Below are 21,184 nucleotides of genomic sequence, written 5' to 3'. Positions count from 1 at the left end.
CCCCCCCAAGCACGAATTTTTATTAGCAGGAAGTAATGGATCTTTTCTAGTCTATACAGAGTCTGACTCTAAAAATTTCTCAACCAAAATTAATTTTCACCTATAGAAGGATGATAGAAGATACTCCGAGCCTTGTGTTATGTTAAAACCTTTCAAAGTTTTTTACAACATTTAAAGCAACTAGATCTGGTGTCATACTTTTATGATAAATTATGATAAATTTATTTACCTTTTAGAATTCATAAATTATTTGTTAGGAGGAGCATCACCATGAAGGTTGTACTGGCTAACTGAGGCAACAAGAAATGCGTAATTTTGATGAATTGCAATGATCAATTACATAGTCACGTTTCTAGCAAGTAAATATGAGACAATTATCACAGTTAATGGTGGTGGCTTGTGATGTTCTCTCAAGTAGAAGTCCTCTGTAAGGGTGTCTAAAATCAAACTTGAAAGTTCATTAGAACTCTGTGCATCTCAGCAGTAGTTGACTGCTCAGTGATTTCATGCTGTAGGCTAACCACTACAATCCTGCCTATCTGTGAGCCCATTCCTCCTTGTGATCAAAGAGTATCTTTGAGGGCAATGAGACTTACTATACTGAACTTATTTTTCTGTTGATTTGGCAAAAAAGTTTATCTATTATTTCTTACTTCTTTGTGATCTTACCACTCATAAAATTCAGCATGTTAAGAATTGTCTTCCATTACCTCAACAGGTACTTTTATTCTTCATCTTTGTACTTGCTCTCATGGACCTGTAATGCAGAGATAAGTCAGCTGCTTGTTGGAGATGAGCCAGAAAGCAGACTCAACTTTTGACTGACCAAGCAAAGCAGTCCCTATTTGTTGTTTTGAAGAGTATGGGATCTCTTAAGATATTTTCCTATCTTTATTTAAAATGGTTTTAGAAATTACCTTTAATCCATATCTCTCCCTCCATTTCCAAGACTGTGGACTTCTTGGCTGTTCCTAGAAGGAGATTTTACTGATACAAATGCCTTGGAGATTAATTGTAGCAGAGAATGATTTGAGGTGATGCAGATGGGCAGTGTGCTTCAGGCATCACATCAAATATGTACTGGAACATCTTTTCTGTCTAATACCATAGGTAAGGTGTATATTCAGACATCCCATTCTGTAAAATTGAAGTGGGTAGAGGAAAATGGAATTTTCTTCCTTCAGCCAATAACACCATCAGAACAATTTGAGTGAAACCAAATACATAGTACAAAGAAAGCACATGGGACAGAGAACATGGGTTCCCTTTCAAGATTCTTATGCTTATTGAGGCATTCTACAATCCTTTTTTTTTTTTTTTTTTTTTTTAATATTGCTGGAATATAAGCAAAAATAGCCTAGCACTGATAGCAAGCATACATGTGTTAATAATTTGGGCATTTTTTATTTTTATTTTTTTTCTTTAAATCTCTCTGGAAAAACAATTGTAATATGAAGTCAATATGTGATACTTCAATTATACAAATATAAATATCTAAATTATGACTGAAAATGAAGTCAAGAAAACAGCAGGAGGCCATGTTCTTTAGTGTGTGGATTTTGTTTGCTGATCTTTTTTTCACTGTTTGGTTGTGTTATTGCTTTTTGGGTCTGTTTGTTTGTTTTTACTTTTTGGGTTTTTTTGTGTCTCAGAAGATGTATTTTCCCTATTAAATCTTCAGCAGTACCTTGACATTAAATGAAACACCAAGAGAATTGTTTTCCTGATGTTCTTAACAGTTTCCTATGCCTCATGAAAGAGTTATATTTTCACTTGTAATTTTTGCTTTTCTTTAAAGTTCAGTAGGTTTCTGATGGCTAAAATATCTTTAACATTCATTAGAATAGCATATGGTGAGGAGGAAGATACTTGCCTTTTGAATTGTGTGAATCCATGCAGGCCCATTAAAAACTGGTAATAATTTAAATTCCTCATGGAGCTAATGCCAAGAACATAACTGTATAAAGAAATCTGCACCTACTATGTGAAGTCTTGTATGTATAGACTTTTTGTTTTTTTGTTTTTTTGTTTTTAATGAATAAGAGGTATTTTTCTTGGAGAATAGGTGAAATGGGAGTTTATTCATGTTCCTTGAGCAAGCATTCCGTGTTTAGTGGCAAAACAAACAAAAAACCTGTATTGCATATGCAATGCAATGCAAAACAACAAAAAAACCAAACCAAAACAAAAAAAAAATAGTGTTGTTTGTTTTTAAAAAAGGAAAGGTTAAAGTCATTTCCATACAAATCCACCAGTAAATATGTAAAAGTCTGCTTATTTACATCTAGAGGTTGATTTTTGACTTAGGAAAAACAATTTAACAGAACCTGTATCAACAGGTGTACCTCAAAAGTCTATGAGTTAGCAGTTTGCTTACTTTTTTTTTTTTTTTCCCTCCAGTAAACAGGCTTTTGTTGCTCGTGTTGGTTCCCACAAAAAATTCAGAAATAATTTCAAGTAATCTGTATTAGATTTAAACCCATACTTCTGGCATCTGAGATAACTGTAAGCAAAGTACTGAGAAAAGAAGGATCGAAACCTAGGCACTGAGGACATACTTTAGTCAGAGGTACCAATTGCAATGTTGGGTATCTACTATTGCTCTTTGTGTACGGTTTAGGGTGGATGTGTACAAAAACATTTTAATCGCAAAGCTAATAACAGCATGAGATATAAACAGCAAAATTTTGTTCTTCCACGTTTTGTTGTCTTGTTTCAACTGAAATATGAGATTTGCCTTATGATACTATCAAGCTGGGTTTTATATGAAAGTTGGATTTATGTGTTTTTATACATAAAAGCTCTTTCATTTATCTTTCAAATTAAACATGTATATACACAGTTAGATGCATTAAATTTGCTATGTTTTCTATTCATTTTGTATTATTTGGTAGTTATTCTATTTTCTTAGAGGGAAATTAGTGAAACAGAATTTGAGTAGTACTTGTTTCTTTGCCCTGCCACCTGCTCAGCAGAATCCTATCAGCTATATACAGAAATACTTATTCTTGAGGTAAATCTTTAAATATTATATGAAAGCTGTGGATCTATAAACAATATTTAGTCCTGCAATCAATTTTAGGTAAGAAAAACTGAAAGTCGATCAGCCTGGTTTTAGTGCAATTATTCCTTTCTTTATAAATATTTGGTGCCTTAATCAAGGAAGCCTTTGATTCATGTACAGTCTTTAAAATCTCACTCCACTGTGTGTACATTCACATAGCAAGACAATGTCTGAGGACAGCTGCAGGCCAACAGTCAATTTGCAGAACTTACAGCATCAGTTTATTACTGCTAGAGAAAACGTGTTATGTAACTGAAGTATATTTTTACCTGAGAATTTATTTTGGCTTTCCCAATGTTCCATTCATTAGAAGTTGTTTAAGCATTTGAAAGTGTTATTTTTGTAATGATGATCAGCCTTTATCTCATCTACAATGAACACTGTGTAATTGAAGCTGTAGTCACAAATAGCGGTCATGAATAAGAATTAAAAAAATTAAAAAAGTAATAATTATAAAAGATAGTCCTAATGTACCAACAGCATGCTGCTACAGTGTACTCTTGCATAATACATAATAACAGAAAAGGTCTGATATTATATGCAGAGAAAATGTCACAACCTCTTGTAATTACCTAGATGGTAGACTTATTTTTATTTCTTTTCCATGTTGATTTATTTGTTGTTAAATGAAATGTAACTTTTATGGTGTGAGTTAAGAAATTTCATCTCCTCTGGAGCCAAGCATTCATTCTTTCCCAATTTTTTCTTTGAAATTGGTCTGGATGTTTGTTTTAATAAGGGACTCTTTTAATTAAATTGTTTTTTCTTTTTTCTTTTTTCTTTTTTCTTTTTTCTTTTTTCTTTTTTTTTTTTTTTTAGTGTAAAGTAACTTCACTCTATAAGTTCTATAGGCCCTTCAGAAGGGTTAGACGGGGAGTGGAAGGGAAAGGAGAGGGAGTTGCCCTCTATGTTAGGAAGTGGATAGATTGTGAAGAGCTGTGTCTGAGGAACAGCCATGACCAGGTTGAGAGCTTATGGGTTAAAATCAGGGACTGGTCCAGTAAAGGACATCTAGTGGCTGGAATCTACTATAGCCTCCCTGAAGGGGAGATTCTGAAGATTCCTTGAAGGGTCAGAATTGCAAATGCCAGTGTAAGACGAAGGTAATTTCACATAGCTTAGGATTAGTTCTTAATATATAAATATTTTTATTTTTGATTTTATTTTAGAGAGTGTCAGTCTGCTATATCTGATCTACGATGAATGCCAAATCTGCGATCAGCAAAGAAATTTTTGCCCCACATGATGAAAGGATGCTGGGAGCTGTCCAAGTTAAAAGAAGAACGAAAAAAAAGATTCCTTTCCTAGCTACTGGGGGTCAGGGTGAATATTTAACGTACATCTGCCTGTCAGGTAAGATTAAAGATTTTGACATCCAGTTGTCTGTTTTAGTTTATCTTCAATTAATTGATTACATATTACCCTAAGCTGTGCAGTGCTGGCTGACTTGTATCTTAGTAATGTAAGCAGAAAATAATAGCATTCAGAATATGGGCTATTAATATTTATGCTGCATAATAAATAGATTGGGCTATTACTTTGTTTGAAAAAATGTTCTCTTACAGCATAGCTGCAGATTATAAAGAAAGAATATTTAGAAAAAGTCTTGTCCTATCAAGTCTAAGATATTTCTTGCAGGGATAAAATTTAAGTTGTACCTGTGTTTTATGCACTGAAAATTCTGATTTGAAGTAAATATATTTTCCTCACATTTTCATAATTACATCTGTGTTACCAACTTACTGATTCCTTAAATGTGGAACTTTCATCCACAATATTTTTAGCTTGTTGACATACAGAACATCTGATAGACTTCAGTCACTTGACTTTATAAGAGGTAAAGGAGGAAATAGATGCTTTGAAGGAGAAAATAATGTAAAAACCTGTTTTGAGATGTCACAGGTTACAGTGAGCAGTGACTTATCTGTTGCTAAGCTGTTCACATGAAACATGAGCTTCTCGAAGGTCAAAACAGTACTAGTGAGAGTTTGAGCTTTATGGAACAGGCTAGGTAGTAGTTGTACATTTTGCTATATACTTTTTAATATTGTCTAATGAAACAATTTCCAGTTCATTTACTTTAGTATACATAAGTAAAACACACTGGATTAAATCTCCTGTAGTTTTGGTTTCTGCCAACTAAGTATGTTTGAATACATTTAATATCCTTAGGTGTTGTAGTCATGTTTTTAAGCATTGGTTGCTCCCTTAGAGGGCATGCATCTTAATGGAGATAAAAATCAGTGATCAGAGGACAGGTGCCTAGTGAGGCTAAGTAGATTGCCATTGCATTTGAAGTAAATGGAAAATAGGGTATAATGGAATTTGAGAAACCAAAGTAAATTTCATTTTTCATCTCTGTTTCAAGGCGAATTTTGTAGATACTTTGTCATATGGTGTAAAGAGTTTTTATTGGGTATTTTTCTAGGGATGCTTTCTTTCTGTTTAAACATTATATTAAGGAGTGAGATAATACTACAGTGTTGACAATCAAGCATAGGGCATTCACTCTGGAGGGGTATCTGGCCTACTTAGCTGTCAGGCTTTCCACTGTATGTTTCATTACTTATGGAAAGTAGATTACAATTTATGTCTTCTGCAAGTTCTGTCAAACCTGGACAGCTATTTGATGGCTACTGCAGCTCAGTTGTAGTGGTTGCCATAACCTCATAGACTCAGATTAGTACAACAGGCTGAATATCAAGCCTTATACTGGTACATGAGTTTTATTAGGGAAAACATTTTGGGATCTGTACTCAATGCAAGGTCTGCTGGTTACATGCAGTAGCTTTTAAGGTAAAGTGTGGCTACCATTACCAGTTCCCTGCCTAACATTTTTGCCATTTTATCTTAAAATATATGTTGACTTTCTGTTGATCTATGAAAAAACTTCTCCAGAGTTCAATGGACAGGACTGCCATATCTAATGTGAACGTGGTAATTCTTATTTCTTGGCAGCATTGTGTGCAAGCATAGATTCCTTGGAGACCTTCTCCTGTTGTCTATGGATCCCTCTATTACCTCAGTTTGCAGTCAATGACCGCTTTTGTTTCAAGTTAAACATGGTTGTAACCTGTAGAGATTTTGTGCACCTTCTGTATTCTTGTTGATTAAGTCAATGATGAAGTTCAGTAGTGTGAACGGAGTTGCATTTGGTGGTTTTCCACTCATGTGTAATTCCATTCCAATTACAGAGTTTAATTCAACATTTTGTTACAAATTATACAAAGAAAAATGAAAAGCTTACTAACACCTGTGGTAATAATATCGAGGTCATTCCCGCATAGCAAATTCTAAATTAGAAAACATACTTATATCACCAGATACATAAGAATAATTATGGATTCACAGGTTCATTTCCCCCTCATTAATGTTGCTTCAGAAAGGAAGTATAATCTCTTTTAAAAGCTATGGACGCTAATATGCCTCTTGAACATCCTCACCTTTTATTTACCAGGGTTTCTTTTATCCTTGATTAACCACATTGGGAAATCGGATGAATTCTGACATTGACTCATGCCTCTACTTTTCTGTTAAAAATAGCTAAATTAACAGATACTGATGATTGTTCAGTTTTGTTTGTTTGTTGATTGACTTTTAACATTAAATAGAAATGTAATTATACAGAGGCATAATGTTTTTGTTAATCTTTCTATGGAGTAAACAAAGGTCATTACAGTTTCATTTTTCTTGTAACAAAAATAAAGTTTCCAAGAGATGTCTTAGAACTTGTTTTCTTTAACATGAGCCTTTAACATTGCACTTGTTTTGCTTTGAGTTAATGTAATAGGTAAGCAGGTTGTTTATTTGTTTGTTTTCTCTAAACAATACTTAAACATCAGTTTTGTACTGTGCTTAGTTTTGGAAATGGAAATCCTTCATAAACTAGAACAGGGAGAGGTAAAGATATTAATTGTGAAAAAGCAAAAAACAAAACAACACAAGAAAACTATTCTTCCTCCCAGTTCTTCCAAGAGAAAGTTTCTAAACAGTACTGTCCTGTCTTGCTAATGGCTTTAGGATGAAAATTTAATTATTCAGTTATATTTAGGGTAAATGCATGTATTCAGTGTTGTGCTCAATGACTCATATTCATTGTTCATACTGGCTATTAAGTTGCTCAAAGGAGTGTGCTGATATTTTTGAATTGTGACTTGGCATGATTTGATTCAGGCATTGAACGTGTGTGTGTTTGTATAGGCATATATTGAATATATACATGTGTATGAACTCTCAATTCATACTTAGCTACTAGTCTCAATGCTTGCTGAAACTAGCAGAAATTATCTGTAGAAATGCTGGCTGATTAGAACTGGCTGTTTGAAGTCATTAGCTCAAACATAACCTGTGCCATGTCATGGAAGACAAACACTGCTGACAATGGTAATGTTAGTCTCAGAACAGCATTCCTGTTGCATGACAGCCTAATGAAATTGTCACAATGTGGAGACTGCAGGTGCAGTCAATGCTTGTATGAAACTGTTAAAATATAATTATTTCATGTACTTCTAATTATGATGGGTTGTAATACTGAATGCTGTTCTTAACTATGGTGTTGTTGTTTGTTTTTTTTAAATCAGAATGTAGGTATTTTTGCTATCTTAGCTCTTTGATACTCAAAGGGGTGTTCAGAAGTTTACATACCGCTTTCTCTTAATGCCCATGATGAGTTCCATTTTATAAAGGGAACTGCAGAAGTGTCCTTTAAGAGTCTTTGAAAATCTTTGAGCAATCAAATCACATAGGTGGACAATTGATTGCTTTTGGAGTTATCTTTCTGTTCTCCATTATTGATCTTTGTGTTTATTTAAAAATAGAAAAATAAGAGGTTTTTTGTTGTTGTTGTTTGTTTTGATTTTTTTTTTCCTTTATTTTTCTCTTGAAAGTGCAGGAAGAATGTTTACATGCTTCTGTCCATCCCTCTGTACTTAATCTAATTTACATGTAGGAAATATATTCTTTTTTTTTTTTTTTTTGTTGTTGTAAAGCTGCAGGTATACGGTTGTGCTTCTGATTACTGCTTGTTGTTTTGTAGTCTTGCCAGTGGTTTGTTTTTGCACTTTGATCTTTTATTTTGTTCTATATAGCTTTTACAAGATAGAAATGTAGCAGGTAAGTGAAGCTTGGAAGTTAACTATATGTACCACTTTCAGTTTTATAGGGTGATGTGTTGATCCAGGAATCTTGTGTTACTGCCTTCAATCTTATTCAGTGTTAAGGTCTTTGTGTTCTTTTACCCTCCAACTCATGCACACATGTACTTCCTGGAAAGATTTCCAGAATCCCAATGATGTTGGTGGGGGGAGGGTCAGGGGAGAGGGAATAAAACAAACAAACAAAAAACCTGCATAAAAATCCAGGAATCTTTATGAGATAAGTAAGGAATCAGACACAACTTTGCAGTAATAAATAGAGGTAGGCTTAAAGCTCACAAATTGAAAGTGTTTATTGATGCATTAAAGTTCTGTGTAAAAAATAAGTTCATAAAGCTGTATGTTGGAAGCCATATGTTGTCACAAAAGAAGCCTACTGAGGGTATTCTTGGCTGGAATTTGTAGCCTTTCCATGGGGGCATCCTAAAATTACTAGATGTTTTACAGAAAGGAAGATTTCAGAATTCCTTTCCTCCATTGCAAAAGATGATGGCAAATGGTTTTTTTTATGCATTTGTTGGAATTATTTGTGGTGGGTAGGTTTGCGTTCCTAAGAGTGTTTGAATGTCATGCTGTCTTTGGAAATGGTTTGTTCGTTCTCTGTTCAAATGAGTGGTGTTGGTTGTTGTTGCTGTTGTTTTTTGTTTGTTTTGTTTTGCAGAGGTTAGTGTTATCTTATATGTGGTTTAAAAAAAAGAAAGAAAGAAATTGGAGATGGAAATAAAAATGTAATCTACAATGTTTTATGATAACTGTGCTTTCAAGTTGGCATATGGCAGCTATGGATGTAAGACCTGTGTGAGTGTCTCTGCTAGTTTTTGTAGAAATCATTCTCATTTTACACTGAAAATTCAAAATGTGTTTTGCTTTGAGGTAGGATTCAGTTTGAACATTTTTCTCAGGCTTCATGGTATTGGAGTTTGGCACTATGGCACTCTGACTCATTGTGATACAAATTGTTCAGTTTGTATCATATGCATATGGGGCAGGAAACATCTGGAGTGCTCTCTCCAGTTGTACTTCAGAAAATGTTTCTGTCAATTACTATGTAGGCTTTGCTCTGAGTTAGTTGTTAACTGCTAGACGTTCTTTCTTCTTGACTATTAATTGCAGTGTTATGAACTCTTTGTATGGGTAAACATCAACTTAAAATCTTATCCTGTTACTGTACTCTAAGCTGTAGGAATTAAATCCACTAAGTTTTTATCATAATTGTTCTATTTGAAGCCAGCACCATCAAACAATTTTCAGTGTTGAGCCCATAAGAAGTACTTTAAAAAGAAACTGCTAAGCCAATTGGGGTTTTACATCAAGCTTCTGTGTCATTAAATAGGCCTTTATTGTTGCTTTGTGAAATATGAGTAGTATGCTCCTGATCTCCAAATATTTTTTCTTTGTTTCATCTGTAAATAATCATTTTAAAGTGAATTAAATACAAAACAGTTCAGGACTGATAACTTCATCTGCTATTGTGATTTGATTGTGACCCAAGCTCATCCAAACTGCTGCCAGAAGCTTTTGTACTAATCAAGGAACAGGCCAATTGTGACATACTGCAGGGGAGGTATTTAGATCTTGTTCTGCCCCGTTCTCCCTTAGTTGTGTAATATCTGAAAGTTTTCAGCTATGAATATATATGTATATGTAATGTGATTATGCATGTCCTAACATGAAGGGGAAAAAAATAAAAAATAAAAAATAAATTAAAAAAAGAAAAAGAAAAGAAAAAAAAAAGGCATGTGAAGGGTGGGGAAGCTGAATGAATATGAAGCATGCAGAGTTTTGTTAGCCTTGTGCCAAGGAGGAGCTGCCCATTTGTCTAAGCCAAAATAATCTCTAGTAACTGTTTAGTTGGAACTGCTTCACAGAGAAAGTCTGCCCCACCCTTTCAGTGGCTCTTTTGCCGTGTTTCTTTAGACCTCCATGGTATGTAATAACCTTTTGTAGCCTCAGGGGAATGATCACGTTACAATTGTACTGCAGCTCAGTTTTTTCCAGTATTAGTGTTAGGGGAAAAAAAAATAATGATAATCTTATTTTCTTTTTCTTCCTATGAGGAATTTCACCTATTTCACCTGTGAGATGAAATTTCCCTCATAGCTTTTTGATTTTGTTTTCTTTCATAGAAGCTTAAATAATTACCTTATCCTTGAGTGGTCCTTCTAAAACACAGATCAGTTATCTACAAGCAGCTTTTCTGAGATGACTACTGTTAAATTACCATATAGGTGAATATAATAAGGCCTGCATTAAATTTTTTCAGTGTTTTACAGATATATCATTTAATATATCAGAGGGGAGTGTCTCAAACAAACAAACAAAACTTAAATAGTTTTAAACGGAATATTGATGATTTGGTCTCCTTGAAACTCGTATGACTCAAGATTTTCTCATTCCTGTTGGGACGTTTAAGCTAATAAAGGACATTAACAAGACTTACAGTAAATTCAATTTTAGGAGATTAATCTATGGTATCATTTTAATCTGAAACATAGTCATAATGTGTGTAAAATTTCTCAGGCAATTTTATCCTCTAAATGCAGAATCTGTTTGTTTGTCTGCATTGCCTCCTCAGATATGTCTTCAGAGGAGACGCTCAGCTGGAAAGGAAGCTGCAACATAAGCTTCTTGCTGGATGAAATAACTACTAAATGCTGTTCGTGGACAGTATGATATCAGCCCCTGCTGTTTTAGTTTTCTTAAATCTCTGCCTCTTGTACCTCTGTGGTAAGAGCTATTTTATGACTGGATCATTGATTTGGAAGATAACAGAATGTTTAAATCAAAGGAATATTCTCTTAACAGTAACTTTGATTTCAATGCATATATGCAACATATACTTTTCCCAAGTGAGAGGAAAATATGAAACTTTAAATAAACAAGTTCATTTGTTCTGTTTGTTCATCTGTAATCATAGTAGATTTCTAAAGAAATCTTGATAGCTCTGACACTAGGTTATCTGAAATTGTCTAAAATAAAGTCTGATAGATTTTGGTGGCTTTGTTTTTGGCACCTAAGGATTTTTAAAACCTACTTGAAAATGCAAGCTAGGTAAAGAACTTCTGAAAAGGCTCTCAAATAATTTTGTTTTATTTTTGTACTTGCTGAGTAATTAATTCATGAGATATTAATTTGTTCAGCTCCCTAAGACTGATATTTATTGCTTTATACAGAGGTGACCTTTTTTGGTTTTCTAGCTAAAGACTGATGTAGCCTTCTGACGTATTTCTTGTGCTAACACTGCATAGCTTATTTCCTTGGCAAGGAGAAGGTCTTGGGAGGGGGAAAACAAAAGATAGAGTTGGTATGTGTGTCTGCATAATCTAAGGATGACTTTTCTTGACTCTAATGATGTATACAATATGATGATGCCTTTTTGAAAGACAGAGGTTGAAGTCTGTACTGCAACCCTGTGAGACTAAAGCATCATTAACATCCAGTGGTAATGGCTGGGTTGTTGTGGTTTTTTTGTTTGTTTGTTTTTTTGCATTACAGTTCATAAGAAATAACACAGATTTCATTAATTCTCTAATTGTCTTTTAAACTGAATAAAAAACACCTTTTTTAGTTGTGTTTCGCTACTTAGGTTATGCTGATTAAATAGAATCTTTAAAAATTAATGCGTAGTGGGGCAATTGTCTTATTCAGATTGTCTGCTAATATTACTCAGAACAGCAGTGCAAGCAAGTAGAATTACTGTCTGGAGTTATATGTGCCATTCATTTAGATAATACAGTCTCCAAATATTTAGTCACCAGTTGTGTTATTTCTTAGTACTTCTTTGGACTCAAAGTTGAATGGAGAAAATCTTGTAATTAGTGATCTTTACAGAAATTCCACAGCTGGAGACTGACAGCTGGAGAAAAGTGTGTGTTGTTGAACAAATGCTGTACTGATTTAGAGACATTCTTTGTGTTGGATGTTCTTTTGTTTTGTCTAATTTTTGCATGATTTCTGATGTCTACCAGATAAAGACCATTCAAAGTTTAAAAGCAGTGAACCCTGGAAGCACTGACAATTATGTCTGTGATTATTGCCCCCATTCCCCCACCTCATTCAGAAGAGTTTTCTCTTTGAAAATGTGTTAGTATGGGCAGTCAGAACTTGTCTGAAAGCTGAACTCTTAGGAGCAATATGAAAATTGTCTTTTTTTTTTTTTTTTCTGAGTACAGACTTTGAGCTCCTATATTCACAGATGACACTGAGTGAGGATTCCATGTCAGATTCTAGACGAGGGTTTATTTCCCCTGTCATTTTGCACCTGATCTGGTTAGTGTATGCCCTGTTGACTAAAAGATATGGGAGAAATTGGAATAGCAATGCATCAAGGAAGACACGTTCCTTAAAATGTTTCCAACAATAGTACAACATTGTTCTTTAATCTGGGAAAAGAAGGGAATAAGGAGATTCATTCAGATACTTCTGTAGTAAGAGAAAAGAGAAACTGACTTTAAAAAGAAAATAAGGAAGAAACAAAGCATATATAAAATCATCATGCTTGCGTCAACCTCTTTAATTCCTAACCCAGACTAGATATAGAGGATATAGAAATATAGAGAATTGGGTGGCTAGCAGGGACAGGGAGGTGACTGTCCCTCTCTACTCTGCCCTCATGAAGTCCCATCTGCAATACTGTATCTAGATCTATGGCCCCCAGTATGAGAAAGACAGATGTTGGAGAGGTTCCAGAGGAGGGCCACAAAGATTATTACAGGGCTGGAGCACCTTCCCTATGAAGACAGGATGAGGGAGATGGGCTTGCTTAGCCTGGAGAAGAGATGGCTGCAGGGTGACCTAATTGCAGCCTTCTAAAAAGGAGCCTATAAACAGGAGCAGAGCTAGCTCTTTGAAAGGGTAAATAATGACTGAACAGGGGGAAATGGTTTTAAACTGAAGTAAGGAAGATTTTAGGTTGGATATCAGGGGGAAGTTCTTCACCAAGTGAGTGCTGAGTTGCTGGAGCTCTTTGCTCAAAGAGGTTGTAGTTGCCCCATCCCTGGGTGTGTTCAAGGCCAAGTTTGGGGACCTGGCCAACCTGGTATAGTATTAAATGTGGAGGTTGGCGGCCTTACCTGCAGCAGGGGGGATGGATCTCAATGATCCTTGAGGTCCCTTCCAACCCAAGCCATTATATGAGTCAATGATTGTCTTTTAACTACATGTTATTATTCTATCTCTTTTCACTTTAAAAAAAAATTATTTATTTATTTATTTTTTAAGGAACCCATCCTTGTCTTACAGCCAACCATGCTCATTAATTCTCAATACTTTATCTGCTCCATTGGAGCATATTTTGATTTTGCTTCTCTTTCCTTCTAATTCTAGAATCCTGCCACAGCTGCGCAAACCCAGACAACTGTGAAAATTTGATATCCTGTCATTTGACATCATCCCCTGCTAAAGAGAAATCATTTAGAATTTAGAATTCCAGTTTTATTCTCTCTGCGCTTTGTCCAGCCTAGATGTCTGATATTTCTTAGGTTTCCTGGACTCCATTTTGTTGTTTTGAGCCTCTAATATAAGGCCAGAAAGGACTGTTCAGTTGACTTGTGTAATACTCAGTAATCTCAATCCAAGCATTTCCTCATGAGCTCAGGTCAGGGTATCTTATAGCAGAAAGGCAGAAAAATATTTCCTGAAATATGTTTGCTTTTGACCATAAAGGCTGATTTTTAAGAGGTCTGTAAAATCAAGAAGGAAGAAGTTAAGAATGTGGTAGATTTATGTGCATAACTCTAAACAAGTGGTCATTAGGACATAACTGTGTGAATAGAGTCCATCTGTTTCCAAAAACAGATGGTGGATTCTCTTAAATTTTGAGGTTCAGCTATTAACTTATACTGCAGCTATTTCTGCTTTGGCTTGCCTTTCTCTTGTTACTTCAGCAGTGTAAATAGGACTTTCACTGGCTTTATAGTTATTTGTGCTTTTTTTTTTTTTTAATATAAATTTCCATGCAAATAATTCACTGCTTCTCTTATTTTTGCACAGTTCTCTCCATAGATAGTGACATGCATACATAAAAAAATTAAAATGTTACATTACCCATGTTTTGAAGCTTCAGTGAAAAACACAGGAAAGAATATAAATTTATCTCCTTCTTGATGTATCCATGTTCACTTTGTTTTGGAGGATCTAGATCCTCTGTTTGTTATAAATAATCTCACAGCATTTCTTTTAAAAGATTGCAGATAAAAATTGAATAATATAGCGACTTAATTTTTTTTTTCCATAAAATTCTTATCCTCAATGTTATGACATCTTAACAGTTTGTCAAAAAACTGCGTATACAAAAAATAGAATTAAAAATATGTGCATATTATTTGGGCCTTAAAGTGATGCAAAATCAGATATTTCCTCCTATACTAAAAAAGGAATACATCAATATGAGAACTGATTTAATTTGAAATAGTTTACATAATTAGGCAATTTTATTTTTAACGGATTTTTTTTCTCATTTTGAGCATTATTACTTACCTGAAGAATTGGGTGATATTCAATAAATTCTAGATTTTTAGCATAATAAATACACATGTAACTCTGTCAAGCAATGTTCTGACTATGTGCTTTATCTGTCAAAGCAAAGTGACTCAGAGTACACGAAGAATTTCCTAGAATAGGTATAAATTGAGTGACATGTCCTTTATTTTAAGATGCTATTTTTACTGAGCCAGTAGTTTCATGATCCAGTTATCAGTACTCTTGAAACAAAGACAGTTACCGTTAAGTTGCTATGTGGCTGTAAATTTGCAATTGTTACTATAAAGATAAGGACTAGACAACCCACTTGTAATGTTTCTTGCTTAAAACAGAAATTTTGTCTGACTTCTCAAGTTCAGTCTTTTGACACTAATGTGGCAGCAACTGGTGCAAAAAACAGTTTTGTCCTCTTGGACTCTAGGTATGAAGAGATACATTAAAACCCTTGAATCATAATGTGACCCACTGCAGGATTACCTTACACAATGAACTCTGTTTCCTTCTTACCCAAAGAAGTGGCCTTCTGTTCTGAATCAGGAAGTCCTTCTCAGTGTTGTAATAACTGTACTGCTGTGTATGGTTGGTTGTTTTTTTTCTTTTGGCAAATGAAATCACCATATCTATTAGAAGTCTTGGGACTACCTATGCCTTCTAGTAAGCTTGAGAGCAAGATGGCATGCAACCTCAATCCTGAAGAGGGTACACCTGTGACACAATTCTTGTCACTTCCATTTTTTGGCACATCTCTTTGTAGTATCAGTGTTAGTATGTTTTAGCTGATGATGCTTGAAGTGATTTTATTTAAACAGAATCTGTATTAAGAGAGTAGCAGATGTAACATAACTTACAACACAAGAAAGGTCACTGGGATTTGTGGTGGCTACAGAATGTTCAAAATCAGATTAAGCAAATCATCAAGATACTGCTTTGGATATTTCACATGTTTTGAGGGTCTGTATAAATTTTCTTCAAAACTGTAGTATGGGTATGCATGTGTTATGGATGATAGAAGTAATACCTTAACTTGCACTACATTTGATGTTGACCACAAGATGAAAGCAGGCAAAAGAAGATTGATTTACAAAGCTGATGAATATAAAAACATGAAAACTCTTTGTTTGTAGATTCTGGAAGGAGTCATATTTCAACAGCAAAAGATGATTGTTATATAAATTTCTAAGAAATCAGTTGCATCTTGAAGGCAAATATTAAGTGATACATGTATGTTGTTCTATTGCTTCAGAGCACCTTTAGAACACTTTCATTTCTCTAAAGTGGAAGGGATTTTTCTAAAACAACTTATTATTTCTTGATCCTTTTTCTTGTACTGATAGTGTTCGACATACCGCTGATAACAATATTAATGACTTCTAAGGAATTTCTTATTTTTTATCTTCCATCTTTGGCACATCAGTTTTTTGGGATGCCAGAAAGTGTAACCCAGGCAAAGGGGAGTGGAGAATGGGAAAAGAGCTATGTTAAATATCTACAGCAGCTGTATCCTTGTGATAGTAAAGCTGACATGCATAATTAGGTGAATACTACTATATCCAGTTCCACCAAGTCTCATTTTTTTTATAATATACAGTGTCTATATTGACACAGAATGTCATTAAATTTATCAGAATTTCCTGGTCTTAAGAGTATTGAGCCACTACTTCATCCAGCTATTGGGATATACATTGTACATAGACATACTGTCTAGGACATCCTTCCTTGAAGATTAGAAGGCTTCTATGTAGGGTCTTGCTATTTTGGTTTCTATTTCAAAATAAGTTAAGAAACATTTGCATTCAGTTGTAGATTGTATATAAATACTAAAAAAGAAATCCCACAACCAACTACAAACAACAAGCCCTACATCCTCTTTTCTGGAGCCTCCATCTGTGGTAACTACACACTATCTGTGCTCTTGTAATGTTAAATTATTTGTCTGTAAGATCTCTCATGCAATCTGTAATCTCAGAGTAAAGAGAACTATTGTCAATCATACTTCAGTAATTAGATTCAATGATTTTCTGCTCATTCATTACTGTATTTTTTAAAATCTTCAGAAATTCTTAAAGGCTATTGTACTTACTGTGTTGTAGAATATGGGGAAACAGTACAAATCAGGATGGGTTATCATTTTAATTTATTCTTCTTGACTGGAACTTTATACTTCCCTTTTTACTCCCCTCATTTTAAAATTGAATTTTATCTAGGGGATACTTAAACACAGTCTTTTAATCAACATTATAAAGGTATTATTCATGTCTGAACATGAACATCTCTAACGATGACATATAGTACTTGCCACAGGACTGGTGTTAAGTACTTATACAGTTGTTAACTGGGTGAATTTAATAATATATCTAGTACTAATTGTTTTCAAGCTTATTAAACTTTTCTTATCTACTTCAGTTTGGTACTGTTTACTGTAGTTATATCCAAGTCCTAACTGCCAGTACAAATCTGTTTGGGGTACTTTAACGCTCTGTAGGCAAAAATTTACTATAGAAAGTAGCTTCTCACAAATCAAGTAGTAAAAGTTAAGTTAGATATTCCTCCTGAACAAAAAGCATTCCAAGAAATAGCTCCAGACTTGACTATTTGCAGAAATAAATTGTCCTCATTTTAAATATTGAGATGTAATAATATTACATCCTTTTTTAAGTGACAAGGTTCTATTTGCTTTTACTTTTCTTTACTGAAATGGATTCAGTCAAACATTAAGTCAATAAGAAGATTGTACTTCAAGCTAGAAATTAGAAAACACAGAATTGTAAGCCTGATTTATTATTATTTTTTTTAATCTACTTACTCCTTTTTTTGTATCATAGATCACTAAATACTGTGCAGTAACTTGGAGCTGAATTGGTTTTTAGTCATCTATTATCCAGTTTAATCCAGAAGAGATGATTTGGCAAGGTCTTGGCTGTGTAAGACAAGGAATTTGCCCATTAATGTAATGTGTCTGAATGCAAGGAACGCAGGTCTGAAAGGAGTCTATAGGGCCAGTCACAGCAGTTATGACTTCAAGGTGCACATGGGGAGATTCAGGTTGGATGTTAAGAAAAACATTTCTGAAAGAGTAATTAGATACTGGAATGGGCTGCCCAGGGAGATGGTCAAGTCATGGTCTCTGTTGGTTTTCAAGAAACATTTAGATGTTGTCCTAAAGGACATGGAATTATTGTAATGACTTATTGGTAGGAATTATTGGTGATATGTGGGTAGTTGGACTGGATGATCTAGAATTACCAGCCTTGGTGATTCTATGATCCTATAAGTCATCAGTCCCAAGATTTTGGTGGCAACTGAAGAGGTTTTCTTCTCTCCCTCTCTGATAGTACCATGGCTTGTGCAGTCGTGTACTCATTCATTTGAAATATATTCCTATTTTCCTGCATGTTTTCAGATTGCTTACTTCAGTCTGATTCTCACTTTGTATATGAAGCCCACAGTATGTAACATAGTGCATTGTGAGGCAAAGTGAGAACTCAGCTGATAGCAGTATCTGATATGAGCTGTGAAGTTACCATGTTTCTATCAATACTCTGCTGTCTCTGCTCTGGAATTCTTAGTTGGTGTTGCTACAAAACAGGAATGAACAAGCTGATTCTAATTATTTGTTCAGAGCTATATTTGAGATCAGTAAGGTCAAGTGATGTCCTTGTTATGTATTAATTAAAAGTAAAAAAAAAACAAACACACAAAAACAAAACAAAACAAAACCTGTATGTAAATTATAACAAATAAAATAAAGATTGTTAGCAAGCTGCTCAGTATTCTCAGCCTCAAAAGGGTAGATCACAATCCAAATAAGTATTCCATGCTGGTCACTCCAGCCTCTCAAAGATGATTGTATTTCACATCGTGAAAATGATATCTGTATGACAGACATTTAACCTTATCAGATTCATATGAAATGTGATTTATTTCCTTAATCTATTGTTATTTATTTGCAATTAATATAAGATTTAGTATCAATTGACATTGCTTGTAGATTATTTCAGGTCTTCATGTGTATATTTGTTTTAATAATTTAGTATTTTTTGTAAAAGTGAATCTAATATCTACATTCTCACCTTTCTCAGGAGAAACATTCTTCTAACTGGCAATATTAGCAAGTTAGAGGAGAACATACAGCATTATTAGTTTTGCTGTCACATTCTAATCATTGTGAATATCTTGTGGTAGCATGCAAGTGCAGAACTGCTTCTATCTTTAGTAAAAGTGTTGCTTCAGATAATGTCCCTCATCTTGTGCTTATACGTGAGCATGATGCTAATGTGTGTGTTTTGTGGGTATTAATGAAATCTATACACATAACGCATGCTGAAAGTAATACCTCCATGGAAACTACAATAGGTAGAAAGAACACAATGATGTTATTTGATAGAGGAAATATAAGTTACTAAACACTGTTTTTTCTGCATAGTCACCACTAGCAATGCATTTTTGCCTGCTCTTAAAAGGAGGCTGTAGGCCTGTTTCTGTCCATATTTTCAGGTCCCTTTTTAAAACTCTGGTGTAGAGGGGTGGTGTAGCTATGAAGTATTACTTTCTGATTGTGTTTCATGTTTATTTAGAAGAAATTGAGGTGGCTCAGTTATTTGCTTGAAGGTAATCTGATCCCTGTTGCTTTTCTTCTACTCATGTCAGCCATGCATGATACCTAGTATTCTGGGAATAAGCCATCCCAATTGAATGCAAAATGCAATAGTATGAGAAATGCATTTGAGATATACCTTTAAAATATGACTTAGACAGGAGCTGGTACTGTACAATAATTGTTGAGCACATGTAATCTATTTGGATGTTTCTTCAAGAAGTCTGCTCATTAGTACCATAGCTTCTTTATGCTTCATTCTGTTGAGTTTGATTATGGAGACTGAGGTTTTAAGATAAAACCCTTTCAAAGTGGATGGGGCTGCTCAGCTCTCTTCTGTAATTTTATTTCTTGCATCTTTTCAATCCAAGTGCCTTAGCCTTTTTTTCCCCAGTGTTATTTGTAGATTCTATAGCTATTCAGTTTACTCTAGATCACATTAAATTTCTTGTGTTTGCAGTCTTTGCAATTATGCTGCATTCAGTAAATCTCTGATGAGGCTAAATTGACTTCGAAAGAGCCTTTGAGGGCCTCATTACCATCCATTTGTGTCCTGACATGCTATAATAGTCACATATTCCTGAATTTCTAGCAGTGCCAAATAATTAAGTGCTTGATTACCTGTCCTTCTGCAGTATAAATTTTCTGGGATAATGTCTGTATCTTTTTGTTTTGGATAGCATATTCTTTACAGCTGTGATAGAGGTAGTAACCCTGTAACTGGGATGCAGGTGTGACTATATGATAACAGTTAGACCAACTGATACAGTATGTATATATACTATATGTATATACATGTAGATATATGTATGCAGCTCCTTCTGAGTAGCAAACAGAAATGTTTTTTATTTGTAGATACTTTGAGATTTAAGTTTCTTGTTCAGATAAAGGCAAAACTTTTCCGTATCCTCAGACGTGGGAGTAGAACAGTGGGGTTCACTTGTGTGACAGTAGCTCTTTGTCAGCAAATATTGTAAGCAGCTGTTGCAGTAGTTTAGATAGTCAAATTACCCATGCTAATTACTTTAACCCAGATTATCCCAATTATTCTGTTGTCTCATTTATCATTTTACGTACCAGCTGAATTCTAAAGAGTTGTTCTAAAAAAATGTAGTGACAGGTGCATGTAGTGACAAGTGTATGTGCCAGGAAAGGAAGAACTCTTTTTTGTTTTTGGTTTTGTTTGTTTGTTTGTTTGTTTTTTGTTTTAAATATTAAAAAATATTATAGGATTATTATCTTTTTTTATTACTTGCTCTTTGATTTCTGAAATTTTTATATGAAAACATAAAAGAAGACAATAAGCTCTATTTACCTCTTCTTCTTCACCTTTTATTTACTTTATTCACAATAGGTTACAAACTAGGAATAATTACTAGATGGAAACTGTTGCAGAAATGTACATCTGTGAAACAATGACATGTTTCTCATTAAGAGAATGAGCCTGAAGAATAGGTTAGTTTTGGTGTCTTCTTAGTTTAGGTGCTGTCTTCTTCCTACTCCCCAAAAGCAGGGAGTGCTTCAGCACATTGAGCTAACTTATACTTGTATACTTTTAATTTTATTTTAATTTTATACAATAATTTTAAACTTGTATTTTGAGGATTCATTTTATTCTCTCTTAAATCTTGATTGAAGGAGCTTAAAAATTAAAATAATTTTATTAATTCCCTTCTCTTTTATAAAAATTTTCTTTACATGCATGGATTTGTGACTTAAAAGCTTCCAACCAGTTTTCCAACTTAGTTGCCATGGGAGGTAGGAGTCACACCTGACAGTAGTTGTTGAAAATATGTTGCTATTGTAAATTTTCAAGATTTCAAAATAAATCTTCATGGTGTGGAACAAATTTTTTGTCTCTTTTAAGAAAAATTAGAAAGTGAACTAAATCCT

The 21,184-nt window shown here is 34.2% G+C and overlaps 1 protein-coding gene across 2 annotated transcripts in view; it reads left to right on the top strand.

Annotated features, from left to right (window-relative positions):
- Nucleotides 1–21,184, top strand: part of STXBP6 (syntaxin binding protein 6) — a 69,013-nt gene that overhangs the window by 24,214 nt on the left and 23,615 nt on the right. The window contains exons 1-2 of one of the 2 annotated variants that reach the window (XM_015864904.1): nt 4,317–4,417; nt 10,793–10,944. In XM_015864904.1, coding sequence (XP_015720390.1) covers nt 10,869–10,944 — 76 coding nt within the window. In that variant the 5' untranslated portion in view covers nt 4,317–4,417; nt 10,793–10,868. Of the gene's footprint in view, nt 1–4,233; nt 4,418–10,792; nt 10,945–21,184 lie in introns of those variants that run through there. The other variant, XM_015864903.2, reaches the window with a different exon arrangement.

This window comes from Coturnix japonica, chromosome 5 (genome assembly GCF_001577835.2).
Source record: "Coturnix japonica isolate 7356 chromosome 5, Coturnix japonica 2.1, whole genome shotgun sequence".
Taxonomy (NCBI): domain Eukaryota; kingdom Metazoa; phylum Chordata; class Aves; order Galliformes; family Phasianidae; genus Coturnix; species Coturnix japonica.
This window is presented reverse-complemented; position numbering and strand designations above follow the sequence as displayed.